The sequence below is a fragment of the Gigantopelta aegis genome, chromosome 10 (genome assembly GCF_016097555.1).
Source record: "Gigantopelta aegis isolate Gae_Host chromosome 10, Gae_host_genome, whole genome shotgun sequence".
Classification (NCBI taxonomy): domain Eukaryota; kingdom Metazoa; phylum Mollusca; class Gastropoda; order Neomphalida; family Peltospiridae; genus Gigantopelta; species Gigantopelta aegis.
In genome coordinates, this window is record NC_054708.1 from 75,054,775 (window position 1) to 75,082,085 (window position 27,311).

Here is a 27,311-nt window from a genome sequence, read left to right on the forward strand (position 1 = left end):
CATTTCCACCAAATTCTTCAATCATTTTACCCACAATATTAGTTGTAATCAAAATGCAAAGCTATATTGATGTTTGACAGTAATGTTAATAGGAATCAACTGTGTTATTTTTGTTTAATTCGAGCACAATAAATGGGATACCAAATCAGCCATGCACAGGTCAAGGGATAAATAACTTTGGTGTTTAACATTAATGCAAATATTTTAAATTGTGATGCATTTGACAAAAAAGTAATATTTGTTTAGCAACACCTCAGCAGAATTAAAACTACAGCTATTTGGTTTCGACTATTGATATGATGCATTTGGATATTCAATAAATAAATAAATAAACCTATAACTTTTAACAAGTATATTTTCAGCTTGGTAACACAAGAGTGCCAGGGGAGACAAGTCTAGGTTTTGAGTGTTTCTCAGCGTGATATATTCTCGATATTTGCATAAGAATCGGCCCAGTCTCTGAATCGTTTAACCACTGGTTCGCAGTCATGGGGTTTTCCAACATTTGCAGAAAGGCTGAAAATAATTAATAAATAATTAATTAATGTTTAATGACACCCAAGCATAAAAAAATATAACGGCCAGGGTGACAAACAAAGGTAAATGTAGAGACATTCTAAAACTATTAACATAACTTAGTGAAGCGTCACATCCATAGAAGATGACACATACAAACATAAACAATATAGGCATAATTAAACTATCGAAACACTTGTGGCACACAAAACAAATGATTACAACATTTATCACAAATAAAACATTTAAAAAACATAATTATTACCGATATGGTTAAAAATTGGACATCATAGAGTGACGTCATATGATTAGCGCACTACATTTCCATAATGTCAGTCAAACAAGTTCAGTCACTAATTTAAAATCAGTTATGGCTAATGAATAGGATGTTAACCTTGCTACCATTCTGTATCATGTTTGTGTCCCTCATAAAATAATTTTTATTGCCACTTGCTAAAACTTGTGACAATTGAAAAATATTATACTCGGTACATAAACATGATATGAAATGGAACCAAGTTTAATATCCTATAAAACATACAGACTTACAAAAAGTATGAGTGAGAGTGAGTTTTAATGGTCACTAGCTCTAGGCGATCAAAAGTGTTTGCTAAATTATCTAATAAACATAACACATTGCAGAAACCCAGTTATTTTCCACCAGAATACCAATCACCATTAATCATTACAACTTTTCAATTATTTCTAAAATTTGCAACTAGTAAAATTAGCGACTTCTCTCTCACTAACAACTAACCACTAACCACTATCTTCGACAAAGATCTCAAACAGCTGAGGTGTGTATCCAGAACAGCATCCTTGAACCGTAATTGGATATAAGCTTAAAAATCAGGGCCGAGTTCAGCCAGACCGAGGAGAAAAATGACCACAAATAGTTTGTGAATGTTTGAGAAACGTTAGCTGGCTGAACTCGGGGCCAGTTAAAATGTAATCGAAATGAAAAAGAAGAAGTTTGTTTTGTTTAACGACACCACTAGAGCACATTGATTAATTAATCATTGGCTATTGGATGTCAAATATTTGGTAATTCTGACTTGTAGTCATCAGAGGAAACCTGCTACATTTTTCCTAATACAGCAAGGGATCTATTATATGCACTTTCCCACAGACAGAAAAGCACATACCACAGCCTTTGACCAGTTATGGTGCACTGATCGGAACGAAAAAAAACCCAATCAGTTGAATGGATTCACTGAGGTGGTTCGATCCTGTGACGCAAGCACCTCAACAGACTGAGCTAAATCCGACCCAAAAATGAAAACCCCCAGTAAATTGGGGGGTGGGGGGGGTGGGATGGTGTGTGTGTGTGAGGAGGGGGGGATGTTGTCTTACCCAGCAGACATCTTGGGTTATTCAGTCCAAGTTGAACAATGGGGTTCAGCATGATGGCCTTGTACACTGGGCTCTCTGGGTTCAGCCCTTCGTCAACCGTGTCCGGCTTTATCTGGCGGTCGCCTAGCAACCATTCACACTGAAAATACACCAGAGGAGTACAATAGATGAGGGGGAAAAAAGGACTAGACAAGTTGATTGTTTATAATGGTTTATATGGACATCATGAACTAAATGTGAAAATACCAATTACAGTACGGTATATGTTTATATGGACATTATCAAATAAATCTAAAAAGTGTAGCTTATGTACAAGATATTTTTTTATCAAACATTTCCACACACAGTTATTTCTAAACTCGGTATCATGTAACAGCTCTTGTAAATAATGGGATGTGGTAATATATAACAGAATATGACAGATTAATAATGCTAAAGAGCAAAAAAACTAAAAGTTAAAGTTTGTCTTGTTTAATGACACCACTAGAGTAAACATCGGCTATTAGATGTCAAACATTAGGTAATTTTAACATATTATAGTCTTAGAGAGAAAACCCGCTAAATTTTTTCATTAGTAGCAAGGGATCTTTTATGCACCATCCCATAGACAGGATAGCACATGCCATGGCCTTTCATATACCAGTAGTGGTGCACTGGCTGGAATGAGAAATTGCCCAATGAGCCCACCGACGGGGATCAATCCTAGATCAACCGCGCATCAAGTGAGCACTTTACCACTAGGCTACGTCACGCCCCAAAAACAATACAAAGTAAAAAAAGCAAACAATGAAGTGATTCAGTGCAAAATACACACAACTAGACAAAATACACACCACTAGACAAAATACACACGACTTGACAAAATACACACAACTAGACAAAATACACATAACTAGACAAAATACAAATAACAAAAAGTCAAGACTTGAAGGGCGATAACTCTACCAGAAGAAATGTTAACTGAACATCTTGCTTGCAAAAATATCTATTAGCAGGCTTTTTACCAGAAAATATTTCGAGAGTATGTAATGAGCCCCTGCTAGGCGGTTGTAGGATTGCAATTGAACACGTTTTGACAAATTTTAAATAGCAGTTCTCTATCATTGATTTAAAAATTGTAAATATATATCTATTAATTTCAAAGAGTTTAAGGTGCATAATTTACACTCTGTACCCTCTGGCAGAAACCCTAATTAGGTGTCTAATTTATGAGAGAAGACATTCCTTCTGCACTATAGATGACACATGCCTAAATATTCCTTGACAAAAGTACTCACGGCAGCATCCTGGTCATTCCTGGCCACTTTGAGAGCGTCAATAGATTCCTGTTCAGAAAAACCCATTTCCAACAGCTTCTGTAGTGCCTGGGAAACAACAATGATAAGATATCATAGAGCATGATAATGCCTGCATTCATCGACAAATAAAAATGCTAACAATTTAATTAGTTAATTCAGTGTGGCTGGTTGAATTTGGCTACAACGAAATCAAATGCGATTTAAACAGACTTCTTTTAAAAACTGCATTTCTAGCAGCTTCAGTAATACTTGAAATTATGAAAACCTAGTGTTGTAAAAAATCTATTGCGAGTTGTGGAACCCTACTCTAGGGTTGTGCTAAACCTATTTGAGGTTTGTGATAAACTAATTTGAGAAATGTGATAAACCAATTTGAGAAATGTGATAAACCAATTTGAGATTTGTGATAATACTCTAGGGTTGTGATGAACCTACATGTATGTGAGGCTTGTGATAAACCTACTTGAGGCTTGTGATAAACCTACTTGAGAGTTGTGAAAACCTCAAGGAATCTAAAAATTGACTCCAGGCTTGTGAAAACCAACTCTTGGTTTGTGAAAACCTACTCATGGCTTGTGAAAACTTTAGTACCATGAAAACCTATTCTTTGTTTGTGATTAACATACTCTAGGGTTTGGTCGATGTTCTCTCTTGCGGAACGCCCTGATGAGAATGTTGGAAATCTTCGGGCTCTCGTCCTTTGCATCACTCGACTGTGACCCTCCAACTGCGCCCTGAGGCTGGAAAATACAAGAGAAGAAGAAACAAAGCTCAATTACATATTTAGAAAACAACTGTACAAGCTTAACCTAGCCTTCACCAGATCAAATACAGAATGTACCAATAGTTTGTTTGTTTTCTTTAACGACACCACCAGAGCACATTGATTAATTAATCATCGGCTATTGGATGTCAAACATTTGGTCATTCTGACACAGTCATCAGAGGAAACCCACTAATGCAGCAGGGGATCTTTTATATATGCACTTTCCCACAGACAGGAAAGCACATATCACAGCCTTTGACTAGTTGTGGTGTACTGTTTGGGATGACAAAAAACACAATCAGTTGAATGGATCCACAAATGTACAAATTTATTACCACCTTGCAACATTATTCCTGCAGGGTTGAAAATTAATATGAAAACCATGGTCGCCAGCAGGGCCAGTTGAAGAAAAATCGTACTGGCCTTTCTCAAATTCAACTAGCCCTCCAATTATCACACTGGAATCTCATTTTTAATACAGGATAAAAGATAATGCAGTACAAAGAGACTAAAGGTAGAACTGCGCATGCTTTAGTAAATTAGTCTGGTAGTGGCAGTCCTCTTTGTGACGATGCAAGAGGGATGGAATATATTTTGTGTTGACGCAAGAAGGGTGAAATCCCCAGCAAATGATTTCCTCGGGAGTGGCTCTTCTACTATAGACTTGGCACTAGATAGAGATCCATGGAAACATCCACTATTTTGCCAAATGCTCATTCGACTCTGCTTTGTGCAGAGATATGGACCTGATCATGCATTACGGTTCTGTCATTCGGATTACCAGGGATGTTCCATCAACTGCCTTAAAACATGTATCAGAGTTAACCTACATGTATGCAGTTTGATGGTCATTTGTATAGAATTTTTGTTTTAATTTACACTGTACTTTTACCCCCAATAAAATGTTATTTGAGACGGTATGGGTTTAAAACTTAATAAATTAATATGTTTTTATATGAATTTTATCTGTATTCATTATGTTGGCACTGTCATAATCTAGAACACGTTCTAAGTCTTCTGCTGCCAGATCTGTAGTGTGTTTTGTCATATTTGATTCAGTATCAGTGTGTTTCTTTTTCAACTGGTACCACTACCATACCCTGAAATCGATGGTCGCCAAATGGACTACCTTTGTCAAATTCTTAATCGTCCTTAGCTAATTTTCAACCCTGTTCCTGTACTGTCATTTATTCAAAGAAAAGGAATGTATGTTTAAGAACACCTCAGAAACATTGCTTGCAACTAAAAAAGAAAGAAATGATGGTTTAAAAATAAACACCTCAGGCTTGCAAGCGTTCCACAGGCTGAACTAAATATCACTCTGAATGATTGTGTAATAAAACATCAGAACATTTTTTAATATAAGCAGGCCTATAGAAACCAGAGGAGGGGGGCCTAAACTCACCCCACTTGAGAATAATAACATAATTTTTTTTTCCTACACTATATAAATAAAGATTAAAATCTTACTTGTGCCCCCACCACTAGAGATTGTGTCTCAACCCACTCCCCCGACTCCAAATGTCATTCCATATTATGGATATTAGGTGACAAACATATCTCAATTTTGAAAGTCCATTGTGGTGGAGAAAAACCCCCAAAACTACTGACAAAAAAGCCAAATTTCATCTACTTTTCTGAAATAGATAGGACAGGCCATAGCACAGCCCTGGTTAGGATTAACGATAACTGATGGTTGATTCTAGACTCTTGAGAATGGTGTCTCACCTCTTCCTCGGATGTGGAGGGACCTTGTTCCATTCCCGGGAGAGGTGTATCAATGTCGGCGTCCGCTTCATGCTTGAACAGCCAATCGGTGGCCTGGACCACAGACATTCTGTAAGGCAATAGATACAATCAGTCCTTGGTGAAAACATACACACTCTGAAGCAGACCTCTGAAAATTGCAAGAACCGTTGTTTTGTTCTCACATTGCTCACGCAAATCAAATTTTGTGTAGCCTATTTTTTGTGTGTGCAAATTTTTTAGCACCATTTATATATATACAACGGGTTACGCAACAAGGAAATGGGTCACGCAGATTTTCATTTTTCAAAGGCCTGTGAAGATTTTGTACATGATGGCAGGGCCCCCGACATGCCAGTCTGAAAAATGACTCTGATACCATGTACCAGTCTGCAAGTTTTACTTAAAAACACCATTAGAGCACAATGAGTTATTAATCAATGGCTGTTTGAATTTGGTCATTGGCTACTCTTACCAAAAGGCAGCAAGGGATCTTTTATACACGTTTTTATAGAAGTAATAACGAGGTACTGGTTGGGATGGAAAAATCCATCACAGGCGATCAATCTTAAAACCCATCACACCTCAGATGAGAACTCGACCACGCAACTACTTCACCCACCCACTCACCCTCCTCCTCTTAAAATAGATGAACAGATAACCCATGGTAAACTGTATTGTTGTGCAGAAATTACAGTGAATTACTGTAGAATACTTTATTTTCGCATTTTTCGCGTGTGAATGAAATTCGTGAAAATATATTCCATGCAAAAATAAAGGCCGACAAAAAAACTATACCACATTTGTTTCCGATGTACGAGGCTAGTAATAACAAAGTGGTGCTCCCTCCTGTCACGGAACAAACCACAAAACACAAAAGCTGTTTAAAACTTTAAATCAAGAACATGATGATAAGTACATACATGATAATAAAACAATACTAACACTAAAAAGCTTTATGCTGTTTTCCTTCGCATGTGCTAGCGATCAGTTCATCGGACAGTCTACACGTGTTCAATGACGGAAGTAAACATGCATTATCACAGTATATTAAAAATGTGGAAGTGAAAAAATCCGGACTGGGCTATGTTTAGATGTTTCACAATTTTATTTTTATTTTTCGCAAAGGCCTGCAAGTGTGAAAACTGTCTGTTCTGCAGACAAACATTCTTTAGGATTTGGTAAACCCGATAATTTTGGTTTCTGAACTGTGTTCAGCCACATTAAAAACGACATTTTAGAACTTTATCAATGCCGATACAATTTCGAAATGAATGTACAGACCTTGTAATATACTCATAGTACACGTCGCTACTTTACTCGTTTCGTTTGTTTTCGGTTTTTGTTTTTATAACAATTATAAGGATTAAGAAAAACTGCACGGGGTAAGCACCTTCTGTAAGCTTATTAACTTGTAAACAATAACGTCTTGATTGGTTAAAGCAGGAAAACTATTATTTTATGTGTATAGCACTCGTGTGTACATGTAGGATTAGTTCTACAGATTAGCGTAACAACCGGTAAAACTAAGTTCTGTTTTTAAAACAAAATTATTGACATCTGTAGTTCCTTTTTTTATTGATGGGGGTTGGGGGATTCGGGAAAATAAATGTTCGCGAATTGACCCATTTTCATTAAATCGCGAAAATTTGATCCCGCGAAAATAAAGTATTCTACAGTAACCTGGCTTATAATAAAACTTGTAAATTTTTATTTATTTAAAATTGTTTTTTGGGGTATAATTCAGCTTACTTGTTTAGAATTAAGGCTTTCGTGGCTCTGTTTTCTTGGAAGCCCATGTCAGTGAGCTGCTTTAGACTGCTCTGGTCAACCAACGGAGTCCGAGACGGCTCATTCAAAATGTCTGAAACACACAGATGTAAACCATTAATCAACAATTAACAAGCATCCTCAGAGTACCATATACTGAAACCCTACCCAACCAGGGATTTTTGCAGACAAGTATTTTTAAATACCCCATTATATACCAATTTTACACCTGCTTGTCTGCAGCAAAAACGTTGGTGGAATAATACAAATTTACAATTTGAATAGGGGTCCCGTTGCTAAAGCAATACATATCCCCTATTGTGCCCAACATATGTTAATTTTTTAAAGTTAAAACACAATAACTCTGTGAAACATGTTTGAATTTAATTTTGACAGAGTTGTGTCCCTTGAATAAATCTCCATAAAAGTCAAACTTGATCTGGACACAGCTGTCCAGAGTTCGACAAATCTGCTAGCCCGATGCCCGTGGCTAGTGGTTTTTAAGTTCGGGCTAGTGAGAAATGCTCCCCTCCTTATCGCTCGATTGTGTGGGTTTTTTTTTTCTTCTTTTTCTCTCAGCTGAAATTTCGTTTAATAAATTTGATTGTGACGTTTGTCATTGAATAATATCAACAACACAATCAGTATATGATAATAATCCACTTGAACTAGGTCTGCAAAATGCAGTAACATGCTATCTTTACATCGTCACAGTTACAGCATGCATTACTTTTTCCTTTCAAGTTTCTGGCACAGGAAATAAGTCTAATGACATGCATGTTTTGATTGGTTAGACACATCATGTAGTAGTTAATCTCGCATATATGTTTTAAGCTAAGAACTGGGAAATCTCCAATCGCGACGACAGGTTAATCCCAATCAAGGAAACCCCAGTCATGCTTTAAATTTCAGTGTTTGTTTTATTTACCTAATGTTTTCTAATTTAACACTTATGCTTACATGTGGTTATCGGCAATCAGGAAAACAATTTACTTTAATGGTAACCGTACATGCAATGACTTGGCTTGGCCTATTACATGTAGGCCTAGTGGTCTGGATAATGCGTCACAGCTGCCGATACAAAATAATACCTTTTTTGTTCATCAATTAAAAAAGAATTAGATGTCGCCGTTGTATTTTGATATCGGTCTGACACGTAATACCTTATATTTGAGCAATTGGCATTACCATTCCTGGCGACATAAATAGTAGGCCCTAAATGTATAACCATGGTCAGGCTGCTGGTGCTCCCTTGCACCTGCCAGTGCAGGCGGTCCCTCATCAACCCTCCCCCACCTTTTCTGTCTCAAGACCGGTACCTGTGCCCAAGATAGGCGTGCGCTACAACAGCTTGCTCTGAATGTGCACTTTAATCACTAGTCCAGTCCAGTATAACTCACTACCAAATACACTGAACCATTTATTACCGTGTGTCACACTGTCGTACCCTCATTTAAATTTAATTATTTTGATAGTGGGTTTAGATACCAACCATGAGTTTGCTCAATTATTTTTTCCCGGGGGAAAGGCAAAAGTGAAAACAGGACAATGATGATGGATCACACTTGACAAAAGACCAAACGTACGACACGACAAAAACCTGAAAGTTACAATATGTTTTAAGTGTTTGTTTTATTTTACTGTTATACTCGTAAATGTGTAATGTTACAAAAATTATATAAAAATTCAATTATAATTGATCAGGAATTTGGGCTAGTGCTTTATCTTGGTGGGCTAGTGGTTTTCACAAACCCACTAGCCCTGTGGCTAGTGACTTTTCAAAATATTTGTCATACTCTGCTGTCAAAATGGGTAAATCCCCACGAAAGTAAAACATGATCTGTGACTGTACATGATAAACCTATTGTGAAAAGGAAGTATGGAAAACTATATCTGAGACAGACGGACAGACAGACAGACAAAAGGGCGGAGATGGTACCAATAGTCCCGCCGGTTGGACTGGTAGAGGACTAATAAATGAGCAAGTGAGCAGCTACTTACAATAGTAATTACTAATTATGACAGAAGGGCTAGAGCGAGATAGAAGAAACACTTTATATCCAACATTATAGTATTTACATACATGCATGGTCTCATCACCCATAGTATACCAGAGCTGATGCATACAACACTCAAGACTGGCCTGAAATTTGAACTTCTCTAAGCAAACATCAAGGCTTGAAATTCATTGTGTGGAGTGGGAAACAATATTTGCTTCAAGTCATGAGGATGGGAGAACCCAGAGTTTAATATTAGAGCTGGGCGGTATTGAAATGTGAGGTTCAATATCGATATCAGTATTTTTGGGGTGATTCACCTCGGTATCAGTATGGTATTTGGTATTGACATGATACCGATATCGAGCGCTATTTTCAGTATACTCGGCTTTAAATGCATGCCTGTGTTATGGCTCACCCGCATTTCATCTAAATACAATTAAATTCCATACACAAGGCTCTCATCTGATTTATACCAACCCATTTTGCATTCGTCAGATATATTATTAGTGCTTTCCAGGAAATATTTTTCAATTCTGAAATTTCGGTATTTTAAATTTGTTTGGTACAGTAAATCGGTATTGACATAATACCGATACTGAATGGTATATACGGTATACCGCCCAGCTCTATTTAATTTTAGTAATTTGGCAAATTTGGATAAGAAAATATGAACAAATGTTTTTTTCCATTTTCCATGGCATTCCATTCCATTCCCCAACTTAAAAATGACATTTGCAGACCACATGATTTTCCCGGATTTTCATGACGACCCATTAACCCAGCATTATATCTATTACTGCACATGATATCTTGTACTTCTGTATTTTATACACACCTTCAGCTTGCTTGAAAACCTTGGCGGCAGCTGGGTTCAGACAGAGCAACTGCTGTGATGCTTCGATTAGGGAGATGAGGATCCGTCGCAATTCTGTCTGGAACTGAAAAGCATGCCCAACGGATTTCATTATCAAACAGTACAGAAAGATCAACCGATATATCACTGATGTGTCATTATGTCATGGAACTGACATGTCACTCAGTCAGTATGTCATTGAGCAGGACTCACACTCGAATTAATTTTGACTTAGCCCATTTTGAGATACAAATATATGTAGAGAATATTTTTTGGAAAATTATTAAAATCTGGATCATTTTTGGAAACATTTTATGAGCCAAAGACTAAATGTTATAGCCACTTAGTGTAAAAATGAGCAATTGGCTAATTTGGCAATGGACTGTGCAAGTCCTGACTGAAATGTCACTTTATATAACTGTATTTAATATGCCACTGTGTCATTGCTATGTAGGAATGAAACAGATGTCACTGAGGTAATACTGATATGCCAGGGGCTGGATGTAGCCCAGTGGAAAAGCACTCGCTTGATCCCTGTTGGTAGGCCCATTGGGCTATTTCTTGTTCCTGCCAGTGCACCATGACAGGTATATCAAAGGATGTGGTATGTGCCATTATGTCTGTGAGATGATACATTTAAAAGATCCCTGGCTACTAACAGAAAAAGGTAGCGGGTTTCCTCTCTAAGACTATATATCAAAATTACCAAATGTTTGACATCCAATAGCTGATGATTAATAAATCAATGTGTCCTAGAGGTGGTGTTAAACAAAACAAACTTCTTCTTTTGATATGCCACTTAAAATGATATGTCACTGTATAAATGATATGTCAATGATGTCACTATGTAACTTATATAACACTGTGTGACTGATATATCACTATGCAACTGATGCCACAGTGTTACTGATACGTCATGGTCTCACTGACATAACACTTGTGTAACTGATATAACACTATGTAACTGATATGTGACTAAGTAACCAATATTTCCCTGATATTTCACTATGTAACTGACATGTATCACTATGTAACTGACACATATCACTATGTAACTGACACATATCACTATGTAACCTATATGTCATTATGTAACTGATGTCACTACAGTGTTCTCGCTGGGTGAAAATTAAAGGAGGGCGGCTGCTCGGCACCACACCCTTCAAAAAAACCCCCAAAAAACCTCGATAAACGAAAAGCAAAAAAAAAAAAGAAGAAAAAAAAAGGGTGTGTGGGGGTGAGAGTAGTTTGATTACCATATTGTTGTGTTGGTAGACTGTGAAAAGACATACTCCTTATTTTGCCTACAAAAAAGTGCAAAAAAGTTTATAAATACGAAATACAAGCAGACTCGTCTTTTAATTGAACCGAAGATGATATCAGTCTGACATTCACGGGCAGTTCCGGTTTTGCTGGACCGATCAATGTTTTAATATTATTTTTAATAAAGATTTCAACTTCAAGATATACAAAAAACAATAAAGATGTTTGTAAAGTGATTTCCTAATCTCGGATACATTTTTGTTATTTCCATCTTCATCGAATGAATCGATCACTGTGATAAAATATTATCACCAGCTGATAAAAAGTAGTTTCATTTTTGTAAAGGCGGTGTATATATTATTTGGCACTCAAGATAAATTATTTTAATGATAAACACTATCACTTCTGTTGTTTTTATTAGCGTTCATATCCCCCCAAAATGAAAAGTTTACAATATTTTATAAAGAACTGCTGAATAAACAGAATGACAGAAACTAAAAGTCATCAGTTACAACCAATTATATCTGCAACTGAGGACACAATATCAAACGATAGTTAGTGGAAACAAAAGACAGAATGACCGTTCTGATCAAGTGACAAATTTGGCGCCAAATAAGTGAGGGTTTTTTCAATCGGAGATTGCCGAATCTGTAAAAAATCAAATGTTTTCATTGCTCATATAAAATATAACTTTTATTGTGTCTATCAAACATACAAATGGATACAGATATGGGACAAAATAGAGGCAGTTAAAAATACTGTTAAATTACGTTATGGTAACCGTCATAAATGTTTCGTCAATTGCTTTTTTGTACACAACACAGCTTGTTTCCTTTGATGTCCAGTGTGCAGACTGATCGTTGCTTTTTGCGTAGAAAAAGTGTGCATTTGGAAATAGCGGAGATAGGTGCTGGAAAATAAAGAGGGGCGCTCAAAAATAAAAGAGGGCGGGGAACGTGAAAGGAGGGCGGCAAAATGGAATAGTGGGGCAGGGTGCCCTGCTTAAATGGAGCAGCAAGAACACTGCACTATGTAACTGATATGTCACAACTGATATTTCATTGTGTAACTGACACATATCACTATGTAACTGATATGTTACTATGCAACTGATATGTCACTATGTAACTGATATGTTACTGTGTAACTGATATGTCACTATGTAACTGATATGTCACTGTCACTAATATTTCACTATGTAACTGACACATATCACCATGTAACTGACACATATCACTATGTAACTGATATGTCACTGTCACTAATATATCACTATGTAACTGATATGCCACTATGTAGCTGATATGTAAGGTCAATGATATATGTCACTCTGTAACTGATATGTCATTGTAACTGATGTCACTGTGACACTAATGGCACAATGTAACTGAAATGTCACTATGTAACTGATCTGTCACTATGTAACTGATATGTGTGACTGTGTCACTGACATATGTCAGTGTGAAACTCACATCAACTGCTGGGTCTCCCTCATCATCGGACGATGTTGCTTGTGACTTGGACACATCAGCCGTCATCTTCCTAATCGCCTCTGCATCAGGGCCTTTCCTATCCTGTTAAACATTTCACACAAGATTTAAATTGAACATTAAAATCGTTTACAGATCTATGTTGACCTAACAGTATTCTGCATCATATTACTTACAAGTAATTACTAAAACATGTAATAAAAAATATATGCAATAGGGCAATTCCGTGCTAAAGTGCACATGGAGTGAAAAATTAAAATCACGTTATTACTTATATATTAAGATTGTTTCTAATGTAAAATATTATAAAATAAATGGATGTGGTTGACGTTAGCCATTTTTATGAGGATACCGTCACACTAAAAATATGACACTCCCATAATACACACTATGAATTTGTGTACAGCAGCCATGTAATTCAAGGTAATATTCTTTTTATTAGTGTTTTTGTTTTACCACTAACAAAGTACAACATTGATTGATTCACTTTTTTTTTTTAGATATAGGTGAAATTAGAAAACATAGAATCAATTTGTAATTCCGTTGCCGAAAACAAACAAAAAGTTAGATTATATTGTTCATATATATGTAATCAAAGAATCAACTCATATTCTCGGAGTAAATGTTAATGAACATAATCATACACATTTACTTTCAAATTCATGCATTATTAGTAAAATTATAGCTGTCAACATAATGTAATTCCGTTACCATAGGTTTGTAATTCTGTTACCGCCTTTGGTATATTTTGTCAAGAAGCACTTTAGTATAAACCTACATAGTACTAAAATGCTGCACTCTTATCCATATAGTCATATACATCATGTGATGTACCATTTAGGAAGATATACATTTTTTTTTTTTTATCCACATGGTAATACATGTAGTACTAGCAGTGGCACCCAATGCATCTGAGGAACACCCATAGCAAATATAAGTCATCCATTAACAATACAGAAATTAAGAAAATCTTATCAACTTTAACCAAGCAGTATTATTTAAAAGCTTATGCTGACTAAAAATCTGCAAATTCATGACAAAATAATCAAAACTTACTAATATTATATCGAGCTCGAAATATGAAGTAAAATATGGCCCACCATTATTTATTTTTTTAAATTGCAGGCCAAAAGAAACATGGACAGCGCATGGTATATGTAGGGTTTGGGACAATGTGTGAAAAATTAGGACCTTTGAGATATATTTTAAAGCATTATAAATAGGGATGGGACGATTATTCGATATTACTGAAAACCACGGTTTTAGGCCCCTGGTTCGGTGCACCATTTCACAATTTGCAAACCACAGGAAATTTTGATTTTTCATAAAAAAAATTAAATGATACATGTATAAATGTTACTGCACCTTGCTGGTAATCCCAATGACCATAAAAGTATTTTGGCCAATCACAGCATTAGATTCCCTTAAACCTGACATGTTTGCATGGGAGATAGACCTGTGAAAGGTGACGTTCAGGTCCTGCCTGGGACCATAAAACTTGTAACCTCCTGAAATAGGGAGGGACTGACCTCAGTGATTAATCCACTGAGAAAATAAACATTTTAAGTACATGTATGTTTCATCCCAGTCGTCAAAATTTTTAAAAAGTAAACGTGTTAACTTCAAGAATTATAAAATGGTGACCAATATTTCAGTCATATTAAAACGATTCAGCATCGCTAATTTCTGTAAGTTTTTATCGGGATGAAATCGTCTGCTGATCCTGAACTACAATGTACACAAACTCCTTTGCACATTTTTTTAAAAAATAAATCTTTGCAGATTATCTTTTTTCACTTTCAGTATATAAGCAAAAAAAAATAAAAATAAAAATAACTATTATCCTGTTCAATTATTTAGACCCAATGTTTTTTGCAAATGTTACGTTTATTTCCTATTCGATATTTGTTTTCTTTGCATTTACATGAAAACAAACCCAAACCCTGACAGGTTTTATATACAAATCATCATATAAAATGCACGAAGTTGACTTAATTCCACTTTTTAAAAATCTCTGTGTTGTTTGAATGCACGTTATTTCGCCTATAAATAACTACGGTCATTTGCATATCAAAACATTGGGATCTGAGGCTACGTGAAGGCCATTATAGCTTGTTTCACTAAACCAAGGTTATTATTGTTTTGCAGTGTGTAACAGCATTGTCTAATCTTTCCGTTAAACATAGATGTAAACAAACAGAACATGTAACCCTTTCTTGTAGGTGCATTATATTTAATAAATTTAGCTAATGTATTATGTATTTTTATTTTATTATATCAATTATATATTAGCATACCATACCTAACCTAACACAACTGAGGTGTAGCACAGTAATAAACACAAATCACCTCACACACCGCAGGAATGTGCTTTCCAAATTTATAAATAAATTTAATACAGGGCCGGACCCAGAAGACCGTGTGTGTGTGTGTGTGTGTGTGTGTGTGTGTGTGTGTGTGTAAAATGTCAAAGGCCACCAACATCAAATAATAATAAAAATGTTATTTAATTTGCCTCTAAATTGGGAACTATATATATATAGTATTTAGGGTGGTGCTAGGGGCTGGGGTTTGGGGGTGGGGTGTTACATTTGTAATGCGAAAAACCAAAGGGCTATTGTTCGGACTCGTATGGGTTCAACCACTTTTTCATCCCGCAGACACAGCCCTGAATGTTCAAAATACGATAGCATTGCTTGGTCAATAACATCATTATTTCGATCTATGACTGCACGTGCTATTGTAGCAATGTGTAAACCACGTAAAATACAAGTTAGGTAAGGTATATAAATTCATTGAAAATGTATTAGTCGACATTCTTGTTATTGTTATTTGAGGAAAAATATGGGTAAATCGAAAAACACTTCAGTTGATGTAAAATCATGTATTAAGAACGTTTTCGATTATTTTGAAGATGAATATCAGCGTGGTAGACCTAGGTATGCTTCTTATCGAATTGTCGATCGAGTTTCCGCTGCACTTAAAGTTTCAGTTTCAACAGTAAAAAGAACTGTGAAAAATCTAAGCTCTACGAATCCAAGCACAGAAATCACTGTTAAGAAACGCAACCGAAAACAGAAAGATTTATTAGACGACGAGTATACAGATTTCATAGAGAGGGCGAATTACCTACATTACATAAGATTAACGTGGCTTTAAGGGAGGAATGTGGAATCAACATATCCATATCAACTTTACGAAGACAACTCCATGACCTCGATTTTAAATACCAACATATGTCTACAACTGGAAAAGTGATTTTTGAGGACGCCAATATATCAGACAGGAGACTGTCCTATCTCCATGAAATATCCAGTTTACGAGAACAGGGGTATTTAATAGTGTATCAAGATGAGACCTGGGTGAATGTCAACCACACAACATCCCACCACTGGACAGATATCCACCCGGGCACAAGTACCGCCAATCACCTGCCGAAATCAGACGCTGCTGATCGAGTTCCTAAACTCTGTTCGGTGACACGGAAGGGAAAAAGACTTATTATTTGTCATGCTGGCTGTGATAAATATGGATTGATAGATGGCTGTGAATTGATCTTTGAGGCAAAAAAACCAGACGGAGACTATCATGGTGAGATGAATCATGATAATTTCATCAAATGGTTTGAAGAACAACTTATGCCTTCTTTATCAGAACCTTCTGTTATCGTCATGGATAACGCAAGCTACCACAACAAATTAACTGAGATTACACGATGTCCTGCACTAAACGCTAAAAAGGAAGAAATTCAGTTGTGGCTACGAAACACAAAATATACCTTTTGAGAGTAACATGACAAAGCCAGTTCTTTATGAACTTGTGAAAAGTAACAAATGTACAAAGCAATTTGTTACTGATGATATTGCTGAACGCCATGGGCACTTGTGTCTAAGACTGCCGCCAAGACATTCTGAACTCAATCTGATAGAACTGATCTGGAGTTAAGTCAAAGGGCACATAGCTCGTCATAATGATGGTAAAATGACCACAGTGCGGAGAGAACTTTCACATGCATTGAACTCTATCACACCTACACACTTCTCTGACGCATGTAATAAAGATCGAAGAAGATTTTAGAAAACAAAATAGTTTTATAAGAAATAAAATACCCCCTGTGATAGTCCCCCTTAACGAAGATAGTGATGAAGAAATGAGTTCATCGACTGATTAAGTTATTTCTCCATACCCATCAGGAGTATTACTTTAATGTATGCATGAACTCTTTAACACCAAAAACAATTTATTTCCATATCATTCACTATCAAACAACCTAACAACCTATAAACTAATCGACTAGAAATGCATATAGACTACACATACATACGAGAGAAATGTTTATTTAACGACACACTCAACGCATTTGATATACGTTTATGTGGCGTCAGACAAAACGGTTAAGAAGCATTATGACAGTGAGAAAGAAACTCGCTACCGCCACATGGACCACTGTTTCCGATAAGCAATTTTGATAAGCAATAAGGGACGTTTTATATGCACCATCCCATAGACAGGATAGCACATACCACAGCCTTTATACATCAGTTGTGGTGCACAGGCTGGAACTAGACACAACCCAATGGGTCCACCATGTGGGATCGATCAGTCGACCTACCATGAGCGAACGCTTTACCTCTGAGCTACGTCCAGCTCCATATACAAAAGAAGCCTTAAGTGGGGTTGGGGTTGTGCAGAGGGTAACACCTCCACCAATCGCATGCATACCATATTCTTCTCTCTCTCTCCCTATAACCATATAACCATAGATTAAAATATGTTGAGTGCGTCGTTACATAAATGACGTCTCTCTCTCTCTGTCTGTCTGTCCCTTCAGCGCGCACGCTTGTGTATTCCACAATATAATTATAATATTTGATACATATATTTTTTTCAAACTGAGGTTTTGTCACTTGAACTCCCCACCTGAATCCGCGCCTGCTTCATGTTTACAGATATTTTCTTAAATATAGGTCATACTACGATTTGTGCGGATAGGACGATAGAACCAAACATTAGTTTGAAACGCACTATAGAATGATGCTTTTGATATGCAAATGACCTTAGTTATTTATAGGCGAAATAACGTGCATTCAAACGACACAGAGATTTTTAAAAAGTGGAATTAAGTCAACTACGTGCATTTTATATGATGATTTGTATATAAAACCTGTCGGGGTTTGGGTTTGTTTTCATGTAAATGCAAAGAAAACAAATATCGAATAGGAAATAAACGTAACATTTGCAAAAAACTTTGGGTCTAAATAATTGAACAGGATAATAGTTAAATAATTCACTATTATATATTATGTGCATGTACTTGTGCTTGATTATCTTTTTTTTTTCTTTTTTTTAAATCAGTGATACCTTTTTATATACATTTGTGCTTATATCAAGTAATCCATCAAGGATTTGACATTATCAAAATAATAATAACATTACAGAAATATGTCTTGACATATATCTTTCTTTTATAGACTTCTATAATATATACAATTGCTGTCAAACATTTTAAACATTTACTATGTAATATGTACACAGTTTAGCGCTGGTTTACATCTCCCCTCATATACATGTACGTGTACATGTTACTGATACTAAAACTAGTTATTAACTGAAATATTAGTATGAATGCTTAAAATAAGTATACAGAGTTATTATTTAACTTATAAAATTATGCAAAATATTTGCAAACCAAATTTAAAGTAAATAATTTATTTTGTTCTAATGTAAATTCAGAGCGGTAATTCCATTACCGAACTGTGTAATTCCCTTACCAGCATTCAATGTTGTACAACAAAATTATGAAAAGATAATTTGTAATATAATTTCTATTTTGTTAATCACAAGTCATTAGGTCATCATTTCATCACGAAGATAAATAATTCTTTCATCATACTTCACAGAGTTTGTCGATGTTTTGCGTAATTCCTTTACCAGACTTTAGTTAAGTACCCATGCACTACACCTTGCAGTAGGGAGTCTCACTTCTGCCCTTAACAAGCACTAGTGTATTACATAGTTATATCATTATGATAATTTTTCTTATGTGGACTAGCTGAGTTTAATGCCTGAAATATCTCTCCAACTCGTAATTCCGTTACCGTGGAATTGCCCAATACAATCATCTGATGTGTGTAAATATACTGGTACATACAGTACTGGGTACTATAATATATATGTTTTGGCTCATTAATTTTATAAAAAGTCAAACAAAAAATATGTACAGTGAAACCTCTCAAAACCGAACCCTCTGTAAACTGGACTTCCCCAAAACCGAACATTTTTCATGGGCCTTTTTTTAAAACTCAGTACAGAAATTAACCTTTCTAAACCAGATACCTCCAAAAATCTGACATTTTACTTGGTCCTGAGGGTGTCCGGTTTAGAGGAGTTTCACTGTATACCCTGTATAGGAGTTTTGTTATCATCAGTATCATATATTAGGAATAATAATTGTATTATGCAAGCCTCTGTAAAGCATAATACACTATTTTTGTTCATACCGGGTAATATATATTAACAATACTGAAACGTACTAAGGTATTAATTTCTGTATCGTATAATCTAAAGCTTAATATAATGTATTTTTGTAAACTTTATACTCTGCTTTAACTCCAGTCTGAACACCATTACTTTATGTTTAAATGACATGAATTATACGATATGGAGTCGTTTTTAATGGGAAGAGGACAATGATGGAATGATGTCATCTTGCATATATGCCTACATAATAATAAACTAACATAAAATTCTAAAATTAATTTCAATAAAAATTTGCATTTCGTGAATCTGAATCTAGGTACATGAAGACCTGATAAAACTAGTTTGTCATTGCTGTGCTGTATACAATCATTTTAAAAATATTTTTAGTATTTTTTAGAATATGGTAGACCGGTGAGAAAATACTTTTTCTGGCGAAGCCCAGTAACTCGTGAAAAAACAAGAAGAGAAAAAAAAGAGAAGGAAATAGGTCATTAAAAAATAAATAAACATATTACAAATTATATATGTCAATTAGTTTACTGATTATATGGTGTTAGGGCCATAACTGAATTTAGTTTTTACTTTAGTGTATTAACTACTACAAGGAAGGAAATATTTTATTTACCATTATATGGCGTCAAACATATGGTTAAGGACCACACAGATATTGAGAGAGGAAATCCGCTATCGCCACTTCATGGGCTACTCTTTTCGATTAGCAGCAAGGGATCTTTTATATATGCACCATCCCACAGACGGGGTAGTACATACCATGGCCGTTGATATACCAGTCGTGGTACACTGGCTGGAACGAAAAATAGCCCAATGAGCCCATCGACGGGGACTGATTCCAAACTGACTGCACATCAAGTGAGCGCTTTACCACTGGGCTACGTCCCGCCCCGTAACATGGTACATGCAGTACGGCTAATTGATTTCTAAACCATGGCTAGTGGATTTTAAAAATCACACATTTGTTTGTAAATTCTCTAGAAGCCATGGGTTACTTTATGTTAGTACAACCATGCTGTGAACATAAAGATAAAAATTTGTTTTGTTTAACGACACCACTAGAGCACATTGGCTATCGGATGTCAAACATTTTCATATGGGGAAACTTGCTACATTTTTCCTAATGCAGTAAGGGATCTTTTACATGCACTTTCCCAGACAGGAAAACATATACCACAGCCTTTGACCAGTTGTGGTGCACTGGTTGGAAGGAGAAAAACACCAATTAGTTGAATGGATCCACTGATGTGGTTCGATCCTGCGATACAAGCACCTGAAGCGAGAACTCAACTGACTGAGCTGACATAATCAACAGCACATACACTAGTTCCTCCTTTGTCAGACGTGTCAAATGAAGATGGTGAAAGGCGTCGCTTCAGTAGCAAAAGTTCATCTGAAAAACATAAACACACATACATGTACAGACGTATCCATGTGTGATGTTCATGTACATGTACAGGCCTCTCAGAATTCACTGAAAACTAATTTGCATCAACCATAAAGCATTTATGAGTTACACAAAAACAAATTCAGGTAACCCATTTTGTTTTTAGGTAACACATCATGTGAACATGTAAATGATGTCATAAATTCAATGCGTGAACACAAAAAATCTGTTTTGCAAACTATAGTTTTGCTCACAGAACTTCCACAGGCCTGGTGTATGTACGGTTCATATTAATCAGGAAACAACCCACGGAACATTTTGTTTTCATAGTCTTGATTAGCAATATTTATAGTCAATTGAAATTACATGTAGGTCAGGTCAGGTCAGGTCATGTCATAGGGCTTTACGTGCACATTCAGAGCAAACTGTTGTAGCGCACGCCTGTCCTGGGCACAAGACCCGGCCTCGGTTGGCCTTTCTGTCCAAGACAGGAAAAATGGGGGTGGGAGGAGGAGGGACCGCCTGCACTGGCAGGTGCAAGGGAGCACCAGCAGCCCGACTGTGATCGGTAATAGGCGGAGAATTGAAATTGATTTGCCACTACTATTTAATGTTTAAAATTTTGTAGCGATCTTTGAAACATGACACAATCCTAACAAAATGTTCCCTGCAATCTCATGTAAGCTATTTTGTACCCTAGATACATGTACCATATTGTACCCCAAATACAAATAAGTAAAACAAAAATAAAGACATTAACATTAAATATATACATATTTTTTTAAATAATGAATAATATGCAGTGTTTTGATTCAAAATTGCAATAAAAGTATTATACAAGTAATGTTGAATTTGAATGGTGTCAGTATTCCAGTGATGTTACTTTTCATCTCCTTACAATAATAATAAACTGGGTACACAACGTTTCCATTCTAAGAACTAGCAAAAAAATTCCTATGAAAATTGCTATTGAATTTGTTTTGTTTCAACATTACTAATGCACCTGAATGTGTTTGAATAAAGTTTGTTTTGTTTAACGATACCACTGGAGCACATTGATTAATTAATCATCAGCTACATGTATTGGATGTCAAATATTTGGTAATTCTGACTCGTAGTCATCAGAGGAAATCCACTACATTTTTCTTAATGCAGAAAGGGATCTTTTATATGCACTTTCCCACAGACAGGAAAGCACATACCAAACCCTTTATCTAGTTGTGGTGCACTGGTTAGGATGAGAAAAAACACAATCAGCTGAATAAATCCACCTAGATGGTTCAATCCTGCGACACAAGCACCTCAACCTTACAATTAAAAAATTGTACTATTTATGAAATGTGGATTTTAAGTAAAATTATGGTGAGATAGGATATATTTATTCATGTACGAAGCCAAAACAAGGGTGTGAAAAGTGACTGTCATCGACCTTAATTATAACATTTTCTGAATTTGGTTTTACATTTAACCCATAAATAGGTCATGCAAATTTTCAATTCTCAGCAGTCTGTGAAAACATATGTAATTTTATCTCCTAACATTTGACTACAAATTGGCAAAACATTTTTCAGTATTCGCCATGAGCAAAATCAATGCAAGCTGAAGATCAATCTCCTAAAATGATGATAGGTCAGTAAATTATCATAAAACAGGGCTTCTAGATTATGGTAGCCCCACTCCCATGGCTAGTGATATTAAATGTTGGGCTAGTAAATAACTAATATCGCTATGCTCGGCGGCTAGTGAAAAAAAGGTCAAATGTTGCAGTTAAGTCTATTTTGTAAATATAAATATCCTGCCCCCCACCCCACCCACCAATGTTACCAGTTCGTCCCATAGATGTTCAATGGGGTTGAGATCTGGAGATCTTGATGGCCATGGCAGCACATTAATGTTCTCATTTTGTAGGAAATCCATTGTTATACGTGCCGTATATGGCTTGGCATTGTCCGGCTGAAAGACTTCTCTCTGTCGATCCAAAATGGGAAGCATGTGACGGCGAAGAATTTCATCCCGATAGCATACAGCTGTCAGGTTGCCTTGTACGAACACAAGTTCACTTCTGCCAGTGTATGAGATGGCTCCCCACATCATGACACTTAGTGATTAGTGATTAGTGATTAATATGTGGATTTTTTTGTATCACTTAACTCGAAAATGATTGATGTAAAGGTATTTGACGTCAAACATAGGATTGTTGTGGTATTAGAGCGGGACTCGTTGCCTACCGTTTGGTAGTCAGGAATTGCCAAAAAAAGACATAGGCTGGTCTCTGACTGTAATGAGAGCGTGTTTATGTCCAAATGTCCGTCTAGCTCTCTTACAGTCAGAGTACTCGGGCTAGAGGTGACTCGAGCTAGTTAACCTTGAATTTAAATTAAATTAGTAAAAATGCTTTTTTACCATTATCTTTAATTCCTGCATGAAGCAAAGTCGTTTCTTCTTCCAACAGTTTTCCCGATCTGACCAGCACGAGTTTGTGATAGAGCGAACTCTTCATACTTTCTGAGGACGAGTAGAAATGACCAAGTGACATAATTTTCACTTTGTCCACCGTCCAGTCTGGGTGCAGGTCAACGATGTAATCGACTCCTTCGCTGTTTGTGATTCTCACCTTCATGTTCGAAGGGGGAAACAGGCAAGAGTCCGACACAACCATTTAGGCAGTGCAGTTTACTATAACTCGTAAAATAAACAACATGAACGTTTGTTTATTTTATGATCTAACGTTTACGAGAATGGTGAAAGAAGGGAAATAACTCTAATATCGTCGTCTGGTTATCTTTTCTTCGTTTATTATTTTTAGGCAGCTTCATATCAATTTTTATTGGCGATAATGCTAACTACACTACTTTATCGTCAAAAGCAACCGGATTAATTAATGTTTAAAGTTGCAGACATATTAAGTTTGGTTAATCTACAAACATCTGGATAAAAGCACAACAGAATGAAATGAGCGTCTGTAACGTTGAAGGGGGCAAATACCTTTAAACATAGACGAGCTCGTCTCCATAACTGTTACTTTTCAGAGGTACATGCGTTTTAAAAGATATGAAAAATGCATTTCATGGTGCTACGAACACCAGGATGATCAGTTTTGAATGTACAAAAAATGGACAATCTAAACAATAAAATACAAAAAATATCTAAGTTCAAGATAAAAAAACGGCTCTAATAGTGAACAAAAAAGAAGAGAGAGTTCCTTTGTTTTGTTTAAACCCGCTACATTTTTCCTTTGACGTGCCACTTTGTGTCCACCGAAGAGATTCAATATTTCGACTCAAACACGTCAAGTGAGCGCTCTACCGACTGAGCTAGATCTCACCTCAACAGAGAGTCGGTGTGGGAAATTTTGCCGGAGGCTATTAAAGGCATACTGTCACAGATTTAAAGACCTTATTTCTCTAAAAATGGATAATAAATAAAAATTACATTAATTGTTGGAAACCAAATCTAGCTATTGCATCACCTTAACTGAACCATGATGGAGTGAAATCCATGTCATACCTCTCGGCAATTTTAGTTTTTGAATTATGGACCATTGCCATAATTCAATTAATTTTACAAAATGTGATTAATAAATGGAGTATGGTGGTTATGAAGATGGTTGAATAAAGTACATTTAGGGACAAATCAAATTATTTTTGTTCAGGTAATACTCTGTTAGACCATTAAATAGGTCAGTGGTCTGTGACAATATGCCTTTAATGCACGTCGAGCATTCCATTAGAGCCCCAGCAAAAAATGGTAGGAAAGGGTTTCAAGACTATACTATTATGCAAATACATGTCAGTAGAATATATAGACAGATCCAGGGAGTACAAAGGGTGCAACCCCTTTTTATGATATACTGTTATTTGCTCTATAGTGACAGGCTGTGTGAGCGAAAACTATTTTGTATTAACTCTTGTTGCAGAGGGGAGGGGGTTTGGGCATTAGGGGAAGGCATTACAAGAAGTTTGCTGGTGTGGCGGTCTATTTTTAGATTTATGTTGACAGTGAAAAGCCAATGTCAAAATGTTACTTAACCATTGAATTTAATTAGCGCTCAGTGAGCAAACTTCTTGTAATGAGGTACATACGCCCAAATTAATTCTTTTACTTGTGTAAAATAGATGTAATCCATGCTCTTAATGGGGAGGGACGGGGTAATGATCGAATGTACAAACAGTACATGGGGAAGGGTGGAAAAAACCCAATGATTTTGTGCGTAAATATTTATGGATAACCCACAAAGTGTACCCCCCCCCCCCCCCCATATATATATATATATATATATATATATATATATATATATATATATATATATATATATATATATATATAATACATTTAATATTTATAAACTGACATTTCAGTTTGGGAGAGCATACAGCCATATTGCTGCAGGTCTTTTCAAGACAGACAGGATGCAACCCATTTCGTCCCTACAAGCTACAAGATAGACAAGATGCTACCCAAATGTTCCAAATTATATAAATATTCGATCGAGTAGTCAATTCCTTTTTATTTTTGGCTTGTTAACATTTTTAATTTTTTTTAAAAATATTCTATTAACTTTTTCACTAATTGCTATTCCAAATACTGCCCATTTCCAACTCAAACCTCCAGCCACTGCCCCGCCCCCGCCCATTCTTTTCCGTACCCAGTCAATGGCGAACTCAGATATTGTACTCAAGACACGTCTATCTCCGGCTTAGCCTCTGACTTCGCCAGTGAATAAGTCCAAGGCTGGAGGGTGGGGTGGTGAAGTTTGAGGTGGGCGGTATTTCAAATGCCAAATTAGAAGTTTCGTTCTGAACCTAAAACCAAAATGAAAGCTGCAGTCTACTCGAGTCTGGAAAAATTAGAGCCAAAAATAAACTTAGACTGCTTGGCCGAAAACACTTCAGATGATTTGAGCAATTTTGACAGGCTGCCAAAATAAAATGCGTCGGACTGTTTACAAAATAATTTTGATCGCGAGGCAAACTTTTAAAGGGACATTCAAGAGTTTGTTGTTGAATTGTAGGATGTTTCCGACTAATAAAATATTTCTACGATTAAACTTACATATTAAATATATTTCCTTGTTTAGAATATCAGTGTCTGTATATTCAACGTGTTTCTGGTCGTCTTAATATTTGTAAGTAGTCGAAACTGAATTTTGTCTTGAAATAATTTCGTACGTACGAAAAAACAAATTTAAGAAATAAATGAAATTTAACCTAATACAAATATTAGAACGATCAGAAACACGTTGATTATACAGACACTGTTATTCTAAACAATAAAATATATTTAATATGTAAGTTTAATCGTAGAAATATTTTATCAGTCGATAACATCTGAAAAACTGCAGCAAACTCAGGAATGTCCCTTTAAAATCCGACTAAGCCCGAAGTCGGAGACAAAGGTTGACGGAGAGGTTGGTATCTACGGTGAGTCGATGGGCTGGTTGGCAAGGAACTTTGACAGGTAGTCTGCGATGTCGAGACGAACGTTCCTAATCAATCCTGAATAGTCTTCCTGTAGGACGATCTTGAGTATCCTGTGGATGGTAATGTTGTTCATTCCTACAGCCAGGATTGTCTGTCGACACTAACCATTCCAATAGCGTGTAGTCTGTTTACAGACATCATTTTGGACCAATTTATATAAGGGTCTTCTTTTTATACCCTCCGGAATACAGTTTATTGCAAATAATTGTTAAATGTCTTAAAACTCTAAAGAAGTTCTAAAATGATCATTTCAGTTTTGTTCCTCATGTTGGGACCCGGAAATCTAGCATTAAATTGTGTTATAAAATAATAAACACAGACCAAACTGGGTTTATAAAGGGTAGACATATAGGACAAAAATACAAAATTACTACCATTAATCGTTTTTTTAAAAAGCTTTTGATTCAATATCCTGGGTTTTTTTTTACATAAAACATTTGATTATTCTAACATTTAAAACTGGATTAAAGCACTATAATAATGATTCCCTATCAAATGTAATACAAAACTGATTTGTCTCCGAATCATTTAAATTTGAAATACCGGTAGGCAAGGTAATCCCTTATTTCCTTATATACACGTCGTGTTCGTATGTTTGTTTGTGTGTGTGTGTGTGTGTGTGTGCGCGCGTGTGCGCGCGTATTAGAAGCTTTTAAAAATCAATTAATAGTAGTAATTTTGTATTTTCTCCTATATATCTACCCTTTATTCACCCAGTTTGGTCTGTGTTTATTATTTTATGACACAATTTATCAGCTATTATTGAGTTCCGGGTCGCAACATGACGAACAAAACTGAAATGATCATTTTAGAACTTCTTTACATTTTAAAATTATTTGCAATAAACTCTGTGTTCCGGAGGGAACAAAAAGGAGACCCTTATATAAACTGGCTCAA

The 27,311-nt window shown here is 36.0% G+C and overlaps 1 protein-coding gene across 1 annotated transcript; it reads right to left on the bottom strand.

Moving 5' to 3' along the window:
• Positions 1 to 337: 337 nt before the first annotated feature.
• Positions 338 to 23,663, bottom strand: LOC121384297 (ubiquitin-associated domain-containing protein 1-like). Its single transcript, XM_041514617.1, has 10 exons — positions 23,338 to 23,663; positions 20,870 to 20,940; positions 13,038 to 13,139; positions 10,285 to 10,387; positions 7,432 to 7,543; positions 5,662 to 5,770; positions 3,794 to 3,907; positions 3,147 to 3,233; positions 1,870 to 2,008; positions 338 to 516 (listed from the first exon to the last, which is right to left on the bottom strand). Exons 1-10 carry the CDS (start codon positions 23,591 to 23,593, stop codon positions 359 to 361), a joined length of 1,251 nt encoding a protein of 416 aa, XP_041370551.1. The 5' UTR covers positions 23,594 to 23,663; the 3' UTR covers positions 338 to 358.
• Positions 23,664 to 27,311: the final 3,648 nt, after the last annotated feature.